This window comes from Haemaphysalis longicornis, unplaced genomic scaffold, assembly GCF_048455015.1.
Source record: "Haemaphysalis longicornis isolate Haplotype H1 unplaced genomic scaffold, Haemaphysalis longicornis Haplotype H1 scaffold_10, whole genome shotgun sequence".
Taxonomy (NCBI): domain Eukaryota; kingdom Metazoa; phylum Arthropoda; class Arachnida; order Ixodida; family Ixodidae; genus Haemaphysalis; species Haemaphysalis longicornis.
This window is the reverse complement of record NW_027526204.1, coordinates 43,849,653-43,865,744: the sequence shown is the minus strand read 5'-3', so window position 1 is coordinate 43,865,744 and position 16,092 is coordinate 43,849,653. Positions and strand designations below refer to the sequence as shown.

The following is a 16,092-nucleotide window of genomic DNA, read 5'->3' as shown; positions in this document are numbered from 1 at the left end:
GGCGGACCAGCTGTGCGCTGTGAGACGTCACTACTCCTTGCGCATGCGCAGCACGGCTCTCCAGGAGCCACGCGAAACTGCTCAACCTCGGTCAGTGTAGCTCACGCTGCAAAAGGCACTCCCCCAAATTACCCCCCCCCCCCCCCTCATGTCGTTCGTCCGCACATCACCGGAGCAGTGCGGAAAAGCCCGTTGCCGCTAGAAGAACCCAGTGCACGTTTTCGAATTTGCAAAAACTTCGAATATTGTCTAATAGTGCCATTCGACTCGAAACTGTAGCAAATTGCGCGTTATTCGCGTCAATATTGGAAAGTTTTGAATATTCGCGCATCCCTACTATATATGCCCTTCTTTCCGTGGGTCACTGCTTGGATATTTAACGCTGATTTCCATTTCTTCACACCATTTGTGTCTAAGCCTGTACCTGAGCTTCGTAATCCAGACTCCCGTCTTATCCAGACTCGCTGATTATGATGATGCCATCCAATCGCATGCCAAACTTGACCCTATTTAGCATCCTATATAGATACCTTCTACGCAGGCTGTCAGCAATTTCTACAAAGTGCGTCCCACTTGCCTGGCAAATTTTGCGACACAAAACTCCTGCCTATCGTTATAAAAAACTACCTGGCACACAAGAACATTAAAGGGTTTGACAAGCATTCGTAGACGCTTCTGACATCAAAAGTCATCTTTAAACAGGTGCAACAGGTTCGAGCGATAAATATTTCCTATAAGTGGCATGTAAAGGGTGCACCCCTGCACACAGGGTCTTCTTGCGGGGAAGCAACCTTTAGTACTAATGAGTACGGTATACTCAGGGTTGTTCGTTTTCGGGTTTTATATTTTAACACGAACGTGGTTTATGCCACGATACCCCAAGATTTCACTGACGTCACATCCATCACGGAAATGACGCCAGTACAACTTTGCAGAAGCGACCCGCCAGCAGGACGTCGCTCGCCAAGCACACTCGCAAGATAGCCACCGACCCGCAAATCATGCTCAGCTGCAGATTTCGCAGCACATTTCTCTTTCGTGTTTTACTCAGTCCTATGACAGAGGAATCAACCACATTTTTTTCTCAGTTTTTTTTTTCTCCGTGCTTCTGTACCACGCTTTCGTGACGTCACAAACTGTGGTACCCAAAAGCGTATGTGGCGCCGCCCCATGTTTTCACGTTTCTAGCATTTCGTGTCCTATTAAACAACTGCCAGTTGCGAGAATGGTGTATTTAGATTCTCAAAACCGTAATCCATCGATACAGGCCAACCTGTTTTCACCCTTTAGTGACCCTTTAGTGATAAAGCAGTAGCGACATACAGAAGGTGCTACTTCCAACTGAAATTTATGTCGCAAAAAACATACTTAAATGCAAATTAGGGCTCGGTTCCTGCTAAAACCTGGACTCGACGAATCGTGATAGAGAGCACCAACTAACAAAACTTGGGCACTGTCTGTCAACACAAAGTGGGATTGCTCCACTGGTTCGAAGCAAGAGTTACTACCAGGAAGGGAGACACTCTATAACAGAGGAGGAGAAGGGGTTTTTCTCCTCCATAGCCTTTTTCAGTGAAGGCTCTTGCGATGACGACCTGGGGTTCGGAATTTTAAACGAACTTCACCGAACTCTGAAAGTGGTTCCTCTGGTGGCTATCACACCTTCGTTAGTGTCCCATTTGTACAACGCCTCTTAACATTGCCCACCATTGAAGACGAGGACTCGTCAAATATTTCCGACCTGTACGTTAACGAAAGACTCGGTCCATACGGCTTGTGCGTTCAATTTTTTTCAAATCTGCCCGTTCCTTTGAACTGTTTCTAAAGCTCTTTAGGTTGTAAGATTTTTTTTTTTTTTGGCAACTGTGCATCCTCCCACATTGGTGACAAATAAAAGAGGGCGGATGGGACTCACCGGACTTGCGTCTCGCAAACTTGGAGGCTGCATCACAAAGCAGGAAATCCCGGAGGGTTATTGTGGGCCCTCATCGCGGGCTTTTTACTACACCAGCTACTGATACTACACTCATAGGCTAGCCATATTAAAACACCACAGCCACCACTACCTATGTTGGCGATCTGCAGTCTGAATGAGTTGTTCAGACACCAAACACACATGGAAGGGCTTTTTTGTCATCTTTCAATTTGCCTTGCGCAAGTAGACATATGGGTCAACCTTGTTTAGATTACGATCCAGTCTTGCCTGGTCATGATCACAGGTCAATCATCTTACTTTTGGAAAATCCTCTTGGGAAGAAACGTCAACGTATTTTTACACAAACGCGGCAATGCCAATGTGACCTTGCAGCTTCAGCACAGTGTTGGTTAAAATGAAGCACAGCAGCTGGTGTAGCAGACAACGAAAATTGCTTCATGCCCATTGCAAATAATCAATCAATCAACCAACTCTGTTAGTTTCTAGAAATTATACATGGGGGTTGTATTATACGGATGGAAGTCCCAAGGTGAGAGACTGCGACGAGACCTCTTCCATGTGCATTCTTCTTCAACCACGATTTTATGAGAGGTTAATGTCGCTAGGTTGCTTGGTCCTTTTAGAGCTAGAATTGGTCCTTTTGGACAGTATTTTAAAAGCAACGACCGCAGTAAACAGCTAGCTCGGTTGGCAAACACAAAAACCTACTCTGCCGCTGTACTTGTTGCCCATATAACAGAAAGAATATCATGCAGTTGGGCCTCAGAGAGCTGCTTTTTTTTCAATACCTGAGAAATGGTTCTCCCCCGCAATTAGACGAATAACGCTAAGTTATGACTAAACGCGTAGCTTGTATAAACGATATCCCTACAAAGCAGTGATATGAACTGATACCTTAAAGGAGCCATGAAGAGAAAATGCAAGTTGGTTTTATTCGAAAGAGTTCGTGTTTTATAGTGCCCCCAGCGCTTGTCCGGATACAAACGGTGCTTTATTCACTGAGAAATTAAACAATTTAGGTTAAAATTTTGATTTTCCCGCTCAATCGTGCGTTTTCGTGGTCCCAAATGACATCACAGGAACCGACCGCTCTGCAGCCTAGAGTACCTTCATTCACGCATCCGCCGTACAGGGTAGAGACACGTATACGCTGGCGCCGCCATTTTCGGTTGCTCGCTCGCCGCCGAAGCAAGTCATTGTGTCAAAACCGCGCTAAAATTATCGCCGCAACGCGGTTTACTGAAGAAGTTTGAATCATATTGTCTGTTTCGCGTTGCTAGGTCTCGTGGGTCTCGCTGAAGACCGTGCGCTGAAGCCCTCCGAAGTAAACGTCCCATGAGTATTTCTTTTTACTACCAAAACACACGAGGCCTACGGACAAAAGCGCAACAGTTCTTTGATAATGTGGTTCTTTTCGATCATGACGTATACTGCATTACTGAGACGTGGCTCTCAGACCAAACTGCTTCTACAGATTACTTCCCGGACGAGTACGCTGTCTTTCGCCATGACAGAGACTACGAACGCACCGGTCAAAAGTACGGTGGAGGAGCTTTAATCGCCCTGCGAAAGTCCATGGTTGCGTTTCGCCGAGCTGATCTCGAATTGGGAAATGAATGCGTTTGGGTCGAAACAAAGACAAACCGCGGAAAAAACCTGCTCATTGGCGTGTATTATATGCATCCAACTCTAGACTTCCCCGCATTCGCGTCCGTTTTTCAGCACCTCTCAGAAAGTATAGACCCTGGAAAGTACAACATTCTTTTATTCGGTGATTTCAACGTGCCCGGCCGGTGGTGGAATCCCGGGGAAAATGTTGGCAATTCTACCAAAGCCGCTCACGTGTTTAACTTTTTCTCATTCGCTGGATTGGCATATGCTGCACTTCCTCCTAACCCCGCAGGAAATGGCCTTGACATCGTCTTCTCCAACTTGACCTCCTTAGACCTTAAACACGCTCGAGAAGCCCTTGTTCCGGTCGACCCGTGGCATGAACCATTCACTGTCACGGCTTTACTACCGGTTGCCTATGAGCGGCGCATGGAGACCCCATTCTTTGATTTTCCCCGTGGCGATTACAATGCCCTCTACATAACGCTCCAGGAGACGAATTGGGAGCCAGTCTACACATCGCATAATGCAGACGCAGCGGTGCAGCTGCTCACAAAAATTGTCCAAAAAGCAATGGACGAGCACATACCAAAAAAGTCTAAGCGCCCTCATCAATTCCCTTTCTGGTTCAGCAAAGAACTCCGCAGCGCGCTGCGCAGTAAGCGTCGATTCCACAAACTAAGGAAAGCTAAAAACGACACGTCCGCCGACACTAACTTCAAAGAACAGCGCTCACTTGTGAAAGTGCTGCTCGCTCGCGACAAAAAACATTTTTCGGACTTCACAGAATCTTCGCTCACCCGATCCCCGAGCGACTTCTGGCGGATCTTTAGCACGCGCACAAGAAAGGCCCCTGAGCGGATTACTCTGCAGGATGGCGACACCATCGTTTCCGACCCAGCCAGCATTGTTGAAATATTCACAAAACACTTCTCGTCCGCGTACTCCTCGTCACGCGACAGCGGCTTCCCGCTTCGGCTCGCGCAGATAGGTGATGTCATACACACGCCCAACATAACCGTTGAGGATGTCACGGCTGCTATCCGCAGCCTACCTTCGAAGAAATCCTCAGGCCATGATAACATCCCATGCTTCATTGTAAAAGGCTGCTCTGCCGTTTTCGCGCCGTTGCTCTGCCACATTTTTTGTCTCTCGCTTGAAGAGCGGCACTTTCCGACAAATTGGAAACCCGGCGTTGTTTTTCCTCTCCATAAGTCCGGAAATGCGTCGGTGCCTGGGAACTACCGACCAATATCTCTCCTTTGTTCTTTCTCAAAAGTTTTCGAAAAAGTAGTACACCGTTATCTCTTGTCCAAAATCCGGCCCCTCATTCATAGTAATCAGCACGGTTTTATACCTGCCCGGTCCGTCGAATCAAACCTTGCCTGCTTTCTGAGTGACGCCAGCAAGTACATACTTTCACGTCAACAAATTGATGCCATCTACTTCGACTGCAGCAAGGCCTTCGACCGCGTAAACCATAATTTGCTCCTTCGCAAACTGTCTTCTTATGGCTTGGCTCCTGCTTTCTGCGAGTGGTTTGCAACCTACCTCAAACAGAGAACAAACTTTGTTCAGTACGCTGGTGCTAAGTCTCGCAGCTTCACTGTACCGTCCGGGGTTCCCCAGGGCTCTATTCTCGGTCCTTTATTGTTTAACTTATTTGTGAATGATGTGCAGTTAATTATAAAGCATTCATCTCTATTGCAGTTTGCAGACGACATGAAACTCTATCGCGCAGTGGGATCACAGGCGGACTGCGCCCAGCTTCAACGCGACGTACAAGCAATCTCCCTCTGGTGCAAAACTAACTACTTAGATTTGAATCCATTGAAGACCGTTACAATTACATACACTCGGAAAACCTCTCCTTTAACCTTCCCATACCACCTCGACTCTCTGACGATAAGAAGAGTAAGCGAAACACGTGATTTGGGCGTTCTGATGGATTCGAAACTACGATTCACACCGCATGTAAACTACCTCGCACGCTCATCTCTTCGGACTTTGGGCGCTATCTCTCGTGCAACAAGGGACTTCTCAGGAGGTTCGTGTTTCCTTGCTCTGTACAAAGCCCTTGTACTCCCAAAGCTGGAGTTTGCATCGGCAGTCTGGAATTGCATGACTGCGTCGTCGTCTTTGCGCTTGGAAAGGGTTCAGAAAAGGTTCACGCGCATCTTCTCTCGCCGCTACACCCTACACGAGAAATACGCTTACAAGGATGTCATCAAGCGGCTGAAGCTCGAAGAACTGCAATCTAGACGCACAAACCGCGATTTAGTGTTTTTGTTCAAGTGTATCCACTCCAGATTCGACAGCCCGAAATTAGTGAGCTCTGTTCGGCTAAGGGCACCAATTCGAGCTCTCCGCCCCCACCTTTGCTTTGATGTGACCACCTCAGAGATGCTGTCTCCAGTGTGCCGTGTGCAACGTGTGTACAATGATGACTTTCGTGCATCTTTGGACGTCTTTTCCGGCAATGTTAACTCTTTTAAACGCGCCCTGAAAAATGCATGCATTTGAAGCCGCTGTTGCCCATTCAGTATGGTATAGAAGTTATCTCGTGTTCGTGTTTTCCGTTCCCTTCCCATTTTCTACACTTGCACCGTTTGCCGTACACATACTCCCGTGCACCTATGTATGTGTGTCCGCAGGTGTGTGTGCATGCATGCACGTGCGCATTTGCCTGCACTTGTTCACCTTCACATGCACCCGCGTGGGCATGCGTGTATGTATGTTTTGTTTGCACTCACGAGCGTATGTGCCGTGCATACATATAAATTTTGCTTTATATGTACTTATTACCAGTATCCATGTTCCCCAGTAAGTTAAGACGGTGGATTGTACTGAACTTGCGTGTATGCCAATGTACTTTGTAGTATACCTTGTCACAAGCCCTGTCTCAGCGCGTGCTAATGTACCTGACTGTAATCTCAATTCCTCAATTCCTTAAATGTATACATTGAGTGTGTGTGTGTGTGTGTGTGTGTGTGTGTGTGTGTGTGTGTGTGTGTGTGTGTGTGTGTGTGTGTGTGTGTGTGCGTGCGTGTGTGCGTGCGTGCGTGCGTGCGTGCGTGCGTGTGTGTGTGTGTGTGTGTGTGTGTGTGTGTGTGTGCGTGCGCGCATGCCTGCGTGCTTACCTGTGTGTGAGTGCGTGTGCGTGCCTGCGAGCACGCGCGTGTGCGGTGGTACTATGTACTTTGTGATCCCTGCACTTCATAACCAGTCTCCATGTCTTACCGTTTGTTTATCTGTGTGTCGCCCTATCCTTTTTGTGTGCACCACCCAAGAAGGCCTAGTGCTGTTGGTGGGCACCACCCAATAAAGAATAAAGAAAGAATAAAGTGGGAAACGAAAAGAATAACGCGTTGAGCCCGTTGGCCCAATTGCGGCGGCACGGGACCGTTCAAAGGTTGTTTCCACCCTGTACAGCGGTGTTGGTTTGTTCCCGCGTTTCTTTACGTTCCGTAACCTAGATGGCGCCACCATACCGTGGCAAGCGTTTGGTTTGTTTTTGCCCGCATTTAAACCTGGCTTGTTTTTGTTCTGGGAGAAAATATTCGTTCCCTGAAACAGTGCTCGCTCGACAAATGGGGTCACGTAAGACACCGTTGCTTGCATCAATCGGCCAGTGTCGTCTGAGACAACCCCAAGCCCCGTAGTGCTGTGCAGCTAAACCAAGCATGCTGTGCGCAGTACGAACAGCAGAACGCATCAGTACTTCTATGTTTACATGTGCTTTCGTAACTTCCACTGTTTGTCCCATCATTCTTATTGCTTTGTAAAGAATGTGCCCTAAATTTAAGCGCAAATCGCTCGTTCGCCTAGTTTGTAAGCTCTACCTAATTTGCGTCTGCTTCTGCCAGCCTCCGCCAATCGCAGAGCTTAGCTCATGTGACATCATAGGTTCTGTTGCGGGAAATGAGCTGGTGGGTCGCATGACCATTCCCGTTTTTCCTAATTATGTAGCTTATTTGAGCAAAGTTTACGTTAAAAGTGGTGTCAGTATGATTCTAACGAGACAATCTTTTGAATGAACCAAACTTGTGTTTTCTCTTCATGGCTCCTTTAAGCTTAAGAAAATACTTTTTTGTTGTATTACATGCATTCTACACATGCCTTCTTAAACAAGCCTTTTTACACACATATTTCAAGCACCAAGTTTGGCGCATTACAGTACCAGGTATTGCCGATCTTAGTCGAGGCTTAAGGTTCAAGAGACATTGTTCAATTATGTTAAAGTTAACCTGGCATTTCTTTTAACTTGCAAATGTTATTACGTCCATGTGGCAAAAATTTTTGAAAATAAAGATCCATCCATTTCTTGTGACTGAATACCCGTGTTACAATTTTTTTTCTCTTCTGAAAGCCGTTAATGTATGAAAACGTAAGAAGCGTCTGCAGACTGCTTCAGCCAGCTGAGTAGCAATAGGGGTAGGAACCGCACCGTTATCTCATTAACACAGAAGTTACTGACCCGTCATTTGGTATTTCCAGGAGACACGCAGTTTCAATAACTACCGGAATAAGCACCGCTTGGCGCCATATGGTTTACACAACGCTGCGGTTTCCGTAGGAAATGCGGTGCTGAAAGATCTCCAGTTACGTCTGTATGGCGCCTGTGCGCGTAGGTACGCAGCGCATTCACTTCCTGGCAGGGCTGCGCAGCTACTTCCTTTCGCGTGCATGTCATATTGTGCGACCACCAAACGGTTGGCTTCTCCGCAAGGCTGAGTCTGTGGTGGAGCGTCATGTAGAAGCGGGATACGTGATTCGCCATGGGCTGCAGCACCGTTATTCACTCACTGCAACCACCCAATTTAATTCAAATTTCCCGCCTTCGCAGTGCTCGCGCGCCCCTGGCTGAGAGAGAGAGAGAGAGAGAGAGAGAGAGAGAGAGAGAGAGAGAGAGAGAGAGAGAGAGAGAGAGAGAGAGAGAATAAACTTTATTATGAGGAATATCAGCGATTATGCATCATGAAAGCGATGGTGGTGGTTAGATCGCGTTGATGGTTGTCAGCGTGAACTGATCAGCGACCTCGGCAGCCCTGGCGACCAAGCGGGCCTGCAGGTCCGGGTCCGAGCTGCGCAGCGCGGCCTCCCACCGCTCCTCGGAGGGTATTTCGGGAAAGGGTTTTTTTCGGGCAAGCCCAGATGATGTGGGATAGTGTGGCATGACCGCCACATAAGCAGCAGGCCGAAGTAGGATACCGAGCTGGGTGGATGTGGGTCAGGAGGGCGGGATTTGGAAAGGTGCCTGTCTGAAGAAGTCGCCACTTCTGAGCCTTAGAATTGTCTAAAGTTTTGTCCGCCGGAGGATAGGTTAGGCGGGAGAGGCGGTACTGCATAGTGATGTCGTGAAAAGAGACCAGACGATCCCGCGCAGATCGCGCCCCGTGGTAGGGATAGAGGCTGGGCCCAGCCCGGATCGTGAGTCCTCGGGCGTGTTCGTGGGCCGCTTCGTTCCCTTCGAGGCCTGAATGCGCGGGCGTCCAGGTCAGAAGAACTTGTTGTTTTAGGGGTCCGGCAGAGTTTACTGTCAAAATTCTGAGGTCCGGCTCTGAGATGCGTCCGGTGGAAAAATTTTGAATTGCAGTTTTAGAATCACAAATGATCGTGCTGGAAGTGAGGTCGAGTGTTACAGCTAGGGCTATGGCCGCCTCTTCCGCCGTCTCTGGGCGGGTGGACCGAACGGTGGCCGAATTGAGAAGTTCCTTGCCGTTGTTCATGGCTACAATCGTGTATGCGTCGTGGAATCTGTATTCTGCTGCGTCAATATACACAACTCGGGGATTGTTGCCGTACATCTTGTGGAGTGCTTCCGCTCGCTTTAGTCTTCTCGTGACGCCCTGGCTGAAACTGCGACAGCGGGAGTTCTGTTATTTTTGTGCCTCCCTTTGATCTTTTTCCTCCCGCACGTGCCGGCATTTCACTGCCACTATTTTAGGGCGCAGCCCTTTGTCGCCCGTACGTGGGCTGAGCCACGTTGCCGTCGTCGTGACCGAACGAACGATGGATGGACCGACGAGTGAAAGAAAAAGCGAACGATAAAAGAAAGCGAAGGAGGAGAGTGTCGCGAAATTGGGAGGGGAGGGCGGTTCGCCGTGGCGGCGCGAGCCAGCGCTCTCCGACAGTGTGCGGTAGGGGAAGGGAGGGGGCGGCATATATGCCTGAAAGAGGCGCTCAACGGCGCGACACTTGGCGAAAACGTGAGGGAGGCGTGTGCGTTCGCTTAAAACGCAGTTCGCGGTCCCTTTGAAGAACTTCGCGCCGGCGACGCAGAGGCTCATCATCGCTGCCGTCGAGAGAACCCACGAGTGAGTGCTCCCTCAGAGAACTGCTGCGGCACCCAAATATCGCATTAGGGAGTATTGTAACGCCAGCCAATTTTTTCGCTTAGTAAAAACCAGCCCAACAAGCCTTCCTAACTAAATAAACGCGGATGCTGCGGTTAATTACGTATATTTTGCCTCATATGTGCCAACAGTTTTCTTTGCGCTAAACAACAGGGAGACGTATGACAAGCGCTAGGTGTTCACGAGTTTCGAACGTTTACGACTATATAAACCGCTTGGCTTTCGAAGCCTCTGGGTTACCCCGTGACGACAGCCGCTACGACGGAACTCTGTGTGGCTCTACTTGGGTCCAGCGAGCTAGCGACGATGCGAGTTCCTAAAGTGGGCTGCACTTAAAAAAAGTGAGGTTAAAATTTCGTTGTCGCTCCGTAAAACAGCGCCGCGTCGCTGTGTTGTCTAAGTGGGCGGCACAACACAAAAAAAATTTACTCCATCTTCCCGCGAGGGGAACCATGGGGTAGATGCAACGCATCGGGTGTTGCCGTTGCGTTTCCGTTATGTTAGCGATGTCAGCGTGTGGATTGCTGTTGTTGTGTATCCTATTTACGCAGCATGTTCACGCCCGATGCGTCGCATCTACCCCATGGTTCCCCTCGCGGGAAAATGGTGTAAATTTTTAACCGAGCGCAAGCTGCGCGCTAACGCACAGCTGGCACGGCGACGGGAGCGAGCGCAGCCGAGCGCAAGCTGCACGCTGACCGCGCTGACGCGCAGATGGCGCTGCGGTGAGAGCGGCGGAGCGCGCAGGTGTCGCGGCGAGGAGAATGGGGGTGGGATGCGGACTACGCCGCGACAACGACGCGGGACAAGGCGAGTTAAAGAGATGCGTTGCATCTAAGAGAGCGGCGAGAGCGCGCGGAGATAGATGCCTTCGAGAGTGGAGGGGGCGACGTATTTTAAACAAGGTTGAGAATTCAATGCAAAGGGAAAAATATATCTGCAATTTGCATTAAGTGGACACGAACAGTGCAATTTAAGTGCCTGTACCGCATATTTGAACGACAATGTGAACAAAAAGAAAAATCAAATAAGCGACCGGAGAGGAGACGGAACTGCTTCCCTCGTAGCGTTTTTTTTTTCTCTCAGAATATTGAGCAGCTAAAAGCAAGAGTGGCTAGCCGGTCGCGGTGGCAACCACTTTGCGGCCAAACGAGTACGTTTTGCTCGTATAAACTGCGTTACAAAATAGCGTCCATCTGCACAGAGTTCTTATTTTTGGATGCAGTCCGTGGTGTCAATCGTGAAATCTGTTGATCCTCTATTTATTGAAGTATCGAACATAAGTTGCAATAAGCGAACCAGGCGCTTCCAGTTCATTACAGGCCAAGCTGCATCTTCTTTTCGAAAATCCTGCCTAATGTGTCCTCACACGTGATTACACAGTACTTAGTAAAGCATGTTGCTCGTCTAGTTGGTGTTGAATTTTAAAAAAAAAGTGCGCGTAAAAGCACAGTACTATGCCGAAAGACCGAAAGGGAAGAGATGAGCAGCTTTAGAATGGGCAGTACTCATAATTCTGTTCCAGACCACCTCCGCGTGCTAACCGTAGCACAAATCAGTTCGCAGCCCCTCCAATTGTTGCCGCGTTCGCGCGCAAGAAACACCCACATTCTTACCCCTCTTGCCTCGGTCCCACTCGAGCGCTACAACTCGTAAGCAAGTACGACGGCATCTTTTACCGCGCGAGCCAGACGAACCGCGTCCGCCTGGTACGTGTTTGCGGCGACGTAGCACCTTGGACGCAGTCGTGAATGCAACCAGGCGCAACAGCTGCACTTACTAGACCAGGAAAGAACAGGCAGTGGGCTTACGTTTCTTCCCTCCTGCAGAAAATGAGAGAAGAGAAATTATTGTTTAGGAGGTCAGCCTCAGACGGTGCACCGCAGGGAAGCCGTCAAACGACAAACGTACCTTTCTTCTCTCCTACACAGGTGCAGATTGCGAGGTGATAGATAGAGAGAAAGACAGAGACATAACAGGGTGAGAAACGCTAACGTGGAAAATCGCAAGAGGAAACGCGATGCCTACCTTTGGACATGATGGCCCGCTTCGTCGTCCTCCTCCACTACGGCCGCCACGTTCATTTAAAACAGCATCAGGCGTTTCTCGTGGTGTCACACGAATGGATCATACCCATTCGGGGGGATTGGCCAACAAGAATTTGTTTTGGTCAAGAAAATCAATTAGAGAAGACGAATATAGAGAACCAGAAGAAACGGGAAGAAAAGAAGGAAAGGGAGAGAAGTTGGAATAGAAAAAAAGTCAACCTGGTTTAAATATTCGAGGGGCGTTTGAATATAAGAAAGGAAAAAATTATTTGGAAGTGTTTGGCCCAAGGTTGGCGCAAAAGAACTCAGGGGCGAATTCTGAATTGTGTTCGTTTTAAAAGCGTCCATTTCAATCGTGACGTAGTTGCAATTGCGAAGCCTGTGACAAATGACGCAGACAGAAACGGACGGCCCGCCGTCTTTGGCTGCGTCACATCCGAGTGTGCCTTCAGCCAATCAGGACTCGCTCGAAATGAACTTGAAGCAGACATGCAATGAAAATTTCTCTTTTTGCGTCCCCTCCTTGGCCTGCTACCACAACGCCAGGAGGCGCTAGTATTGTTCGTGGCAACGTATCTTTACTGACACGCCTACACGTTCCCGGTTCCGTGAACCATAATCAGCATCATCATCAACCACCTCAACGGTGTGCGTGCGCTCAGGTCAACCGATCGACGCAGTCATGGATAGAGGTGACACCACGTCACTCCTGAGTCCCAATTTGTTTCCGACAGGAAACCTACGACAGGCGCCTTCGTTGCGAATGTAGTGCCAACCGAGAGTAATTAAAGAACGAACTCCCTCTGGGAGGAGTTTTCAGAAATTATTGTGAAAACAGGCCCTGGTCAATTACCCTTTTGTGTTTGGTGTTTTAGCTGGTCTATTGATTGGAGAGATTGGAAGGGAATGTGCGCCCGGCTACTCCATTTCCTCAATAAAGTGTCACAGACCCGGCTATACAAATCAACCTTTCACGACAATATTCGTGAGTTAATAGTTGTATATAAAATGTCGTCCCGGGTTGGTGTTCATGGATTCATGGTAAAAAATTATAAGCCGCGTAATACTTTGACGCTGTTCCTGCAGAGGTTAAAAACACATTCAAGGCACGAACAACTTCATTTTGACGACCCGCGCTGGTTTTTATTTTAGTTCGTATCTGCTTGTAATATATGCTTTCCTTGATTTTGGGCCTTTTGCCCCTGTTTTACTTTGATGCCCCAAGGCTGGTGCCGGCGTCAGATGCGTTATATTGGATTACATGCCGCGGTGGCTCAGTGGGTAGAGCATCGCGCTACTGAACCCAAGGACGTGGGTTCGATTCCCGGCCGCTGCGGCGGTTTTTCTGGTGCAAGTAGAAAACGGAAAAGCCAGGGCGTTGAGATTTCAGCGGAGGTCAAAAGATTCCCAGTTTGTCAATATTAACCCGGGGCCCTCTGTTGTTGCACGCCTCATAGCACAGGTGTTTTGTCGTGTGAAAACTTTATATTTTTTTCTTCCGGTGGACAGGTCATGCGTAAAATGTGGGCACGGCTGGCGACTGCATAATACTACCACCGACAAGGCGTAGAACGCACTTCACTGCACAGGCGTGGCATCAGCTGAAAATGCGTATCGTTTCTTTCGTCTCCGCCGTACTATCTATCATTGACCTCCTTTCCGCTCTTCAGTTGCCGCTGCGTCATATTGCCGCGAACCAGGTATGGGTTTGTTTATTTATTGTTTGTTTTTACTGCCGGGTCACGCCCGTCTGTGTTACCTGCGTTTTAAACGAAGCGCGTCTTCCATTCTTTACTTTTATGCCGCACGGGATATCACATTCAGATAAGCAGACTGTTTCGCCCTCACGTCACTAGCCCAGAATAATCTTCTGTGATCTACAATGTTCTGGATGTGAATCGACGGTACCAGAAACACTTGCGCCGAAAGATAAAAGCCTGCAGAGCAGACGCTCGCTTGCGCACGTCACTTTGCTGACTGCTGCTTCGCCGTCTGTGTATTATTTGAGTTGTTAGGGGAGCACAAGTTCGCTCCAATAAACTTGTTTTTCTTGAAGACAACTGCGTCGTCTTCGGCAACGTGACAATTTCCAGATTCAGGCGAGCCCTCGCATCTCGCTGCCTCAGTCATAGCTTCCGGGTGGCAGCGATGACGTGTTTCCGCGGACGCTTAATGAGCACGGCTGATAGCGGACGGCTTGTATGCAATCTTTACGACATCCCTCATAACGGCCACCCTGCGCAGAGATTGACTTTGCGCAAAAATCATTCCCTTCTATAAAGGCGGCAAGAAACTGCAGACAGAAATGTACAGGCCAATCTCACTAACAAGTTGTTGCTGCAAATTGATGGCAAACATTCTCAAAAACGCGATAATAAATTACTTAGAAGAAAGCAATCGATTTTACCAAAAAAAAAACGCGGCTTTCGCAAAGGTTTTTCGACGGTGACTCAGCTGCTTCAAATAACTCATGACTTTGCTTCAGCAATAAATTCCAATCTCCAATTTGATACAATATTTATTGACCTCTCTGAGCCTTTTACTCCGTCCCGCATCGGAAGCTAACTGGAAAACGTAAGTAAATTGGCATAATGTCTGGAATATTATCGTTGGTAACAACTAATTTATCAAACTACAGTCAGTACGTAGCCATCAACAAAGCGGAGTCTGACCGTCTGGAGGTTTTTTTTAGGTGTCCCGCAGGGTTCCGTCTTGGGCCCGTTACTTTTTCTTGCGCATGTTAATGACGTTGCTGAATGCATTGAAGATGGAGTTAGGATTCGTCTGTTTGCTGAAGATTGTATTGGTCCTTCAATCGTAGGTGATACCTTGGGCCAATTAAGACTAAAGTCTTCGCTATGTCCTATATCTCGTTGGGGTGACACCTGGAACTTAAAAATTAACACTATATGTGTAAAACAAACTGTACTAGCATAAGTCGGAAAAGGTCACCTCCAGAATTTAACTATACATTGATTGGCTCCGAAGCGTCACGAACAAATTCTAGAAAATAATTAGGCCTAACATTCACGCATACATTGAAATAGGATGATCATATAGAAAACACGTGCAGCAAAGCATTTAGACAACTGTGCAATTCCTCCATAGAAAATTGTCGGCAGCACCGCCTCACGTCAAAGTAACAGCATATAAAACAAGACCCATCCTCGAGTATGGCAGTATAGTTTGGAACACACATCACCAATATCTTGTACAGAAATTAGAAAAAATTGAGAATAAGGTACACCGTTTTATTTACTCTAAATGTTGTAGACACGACAGTGTAACTTCGCTGCGTTGTCAAGCACCCATTCCAACTTTGCCGTCAATTCGTTGTGTTGCAGCTATGAAGTTCACGTGCCTTTACTGTCAGGGAGCTATAATTATATAGAAAAGTGATTAAATCCAACCTCCACATCAGCATTCTACAAGAACCAATAATGAAAACATATAAGGTCATTTAACACGAGTGCAAATACATTCAAGTATTCTTTCTTTCTGCAGTCTATCGAAGACTGGAACTTATTACCACCCGAGGTTATCAGCGCCGAATCGTTGACAGCTTTGTCAAGAAGGCAGAACTGTGGTTGACTTCGTCCCTGGAACAGTAAAAGTGTTTGGAAAATGTGTACATTCTTTCATCCTGTTTGTGTGCCTAATCTAGCCAGGATTACAAGGCAAGCACGTTGTCACCTGTTCTTTCGCACATGATTTTGATTTTGCACTTTATCGCCTCCTTTTACCAGATGTTCTGTTGCGCTTGGAAGTGTCTCACCACGCTATGTGTGTTTGAAGAGGCTGTACAATTTTATTCTAAATCGTTTTTCCTACAGCTCTGTAGTAACTAAACCGAACAGTTGAGAGAGCGCATGTCTTCTTTTTATTTTTTGCGTACTTTAGCAATGATGTGGTCAATTTGTAATGTTTTTTTTTTTTTTAGCGTTCAGTAAGTACCGATGTGCAGTGCACCCATCGTTGTACTTACGCGTAGTGTACTCATTTTTCTACTGACGCTTGTAGAGCGCAGCGAGCGCCCACTTCGTGTAAGAACCTGACAAGGCTTACATTATTGATAAATAAAAATAAAGAAGTGCTCTGTTTGGAGGAGGGGGAGGAGGGGAAGAAAGCATCTGCATCCTGC

General features: G+C 47.8%; 1 protein-coding gene across 1 annotated transcript in view; it reads right to left on the bottom strand.

Annotated features, from left to right (window-relative positions):
• LOC144159809 (cAMP-dependent protein kinase type II regulatory subunit-like) overlaps positions 1–16,092 on the bottom strand; it is a 56,387-nt gene that overhangs the window by 21,692 nt on the left and 18,603 nt on the right. The window contains exon 3 of the mRNA XM_077691491.1: positions 1,916–1,942. Coding sequence (XP_077547617.1) covers positions 1,916–1,942 — 27 coding nt within the window. The remainder of the gene's footprint in view (positions 1–1,915; positions 1,943–16,092) is intronic.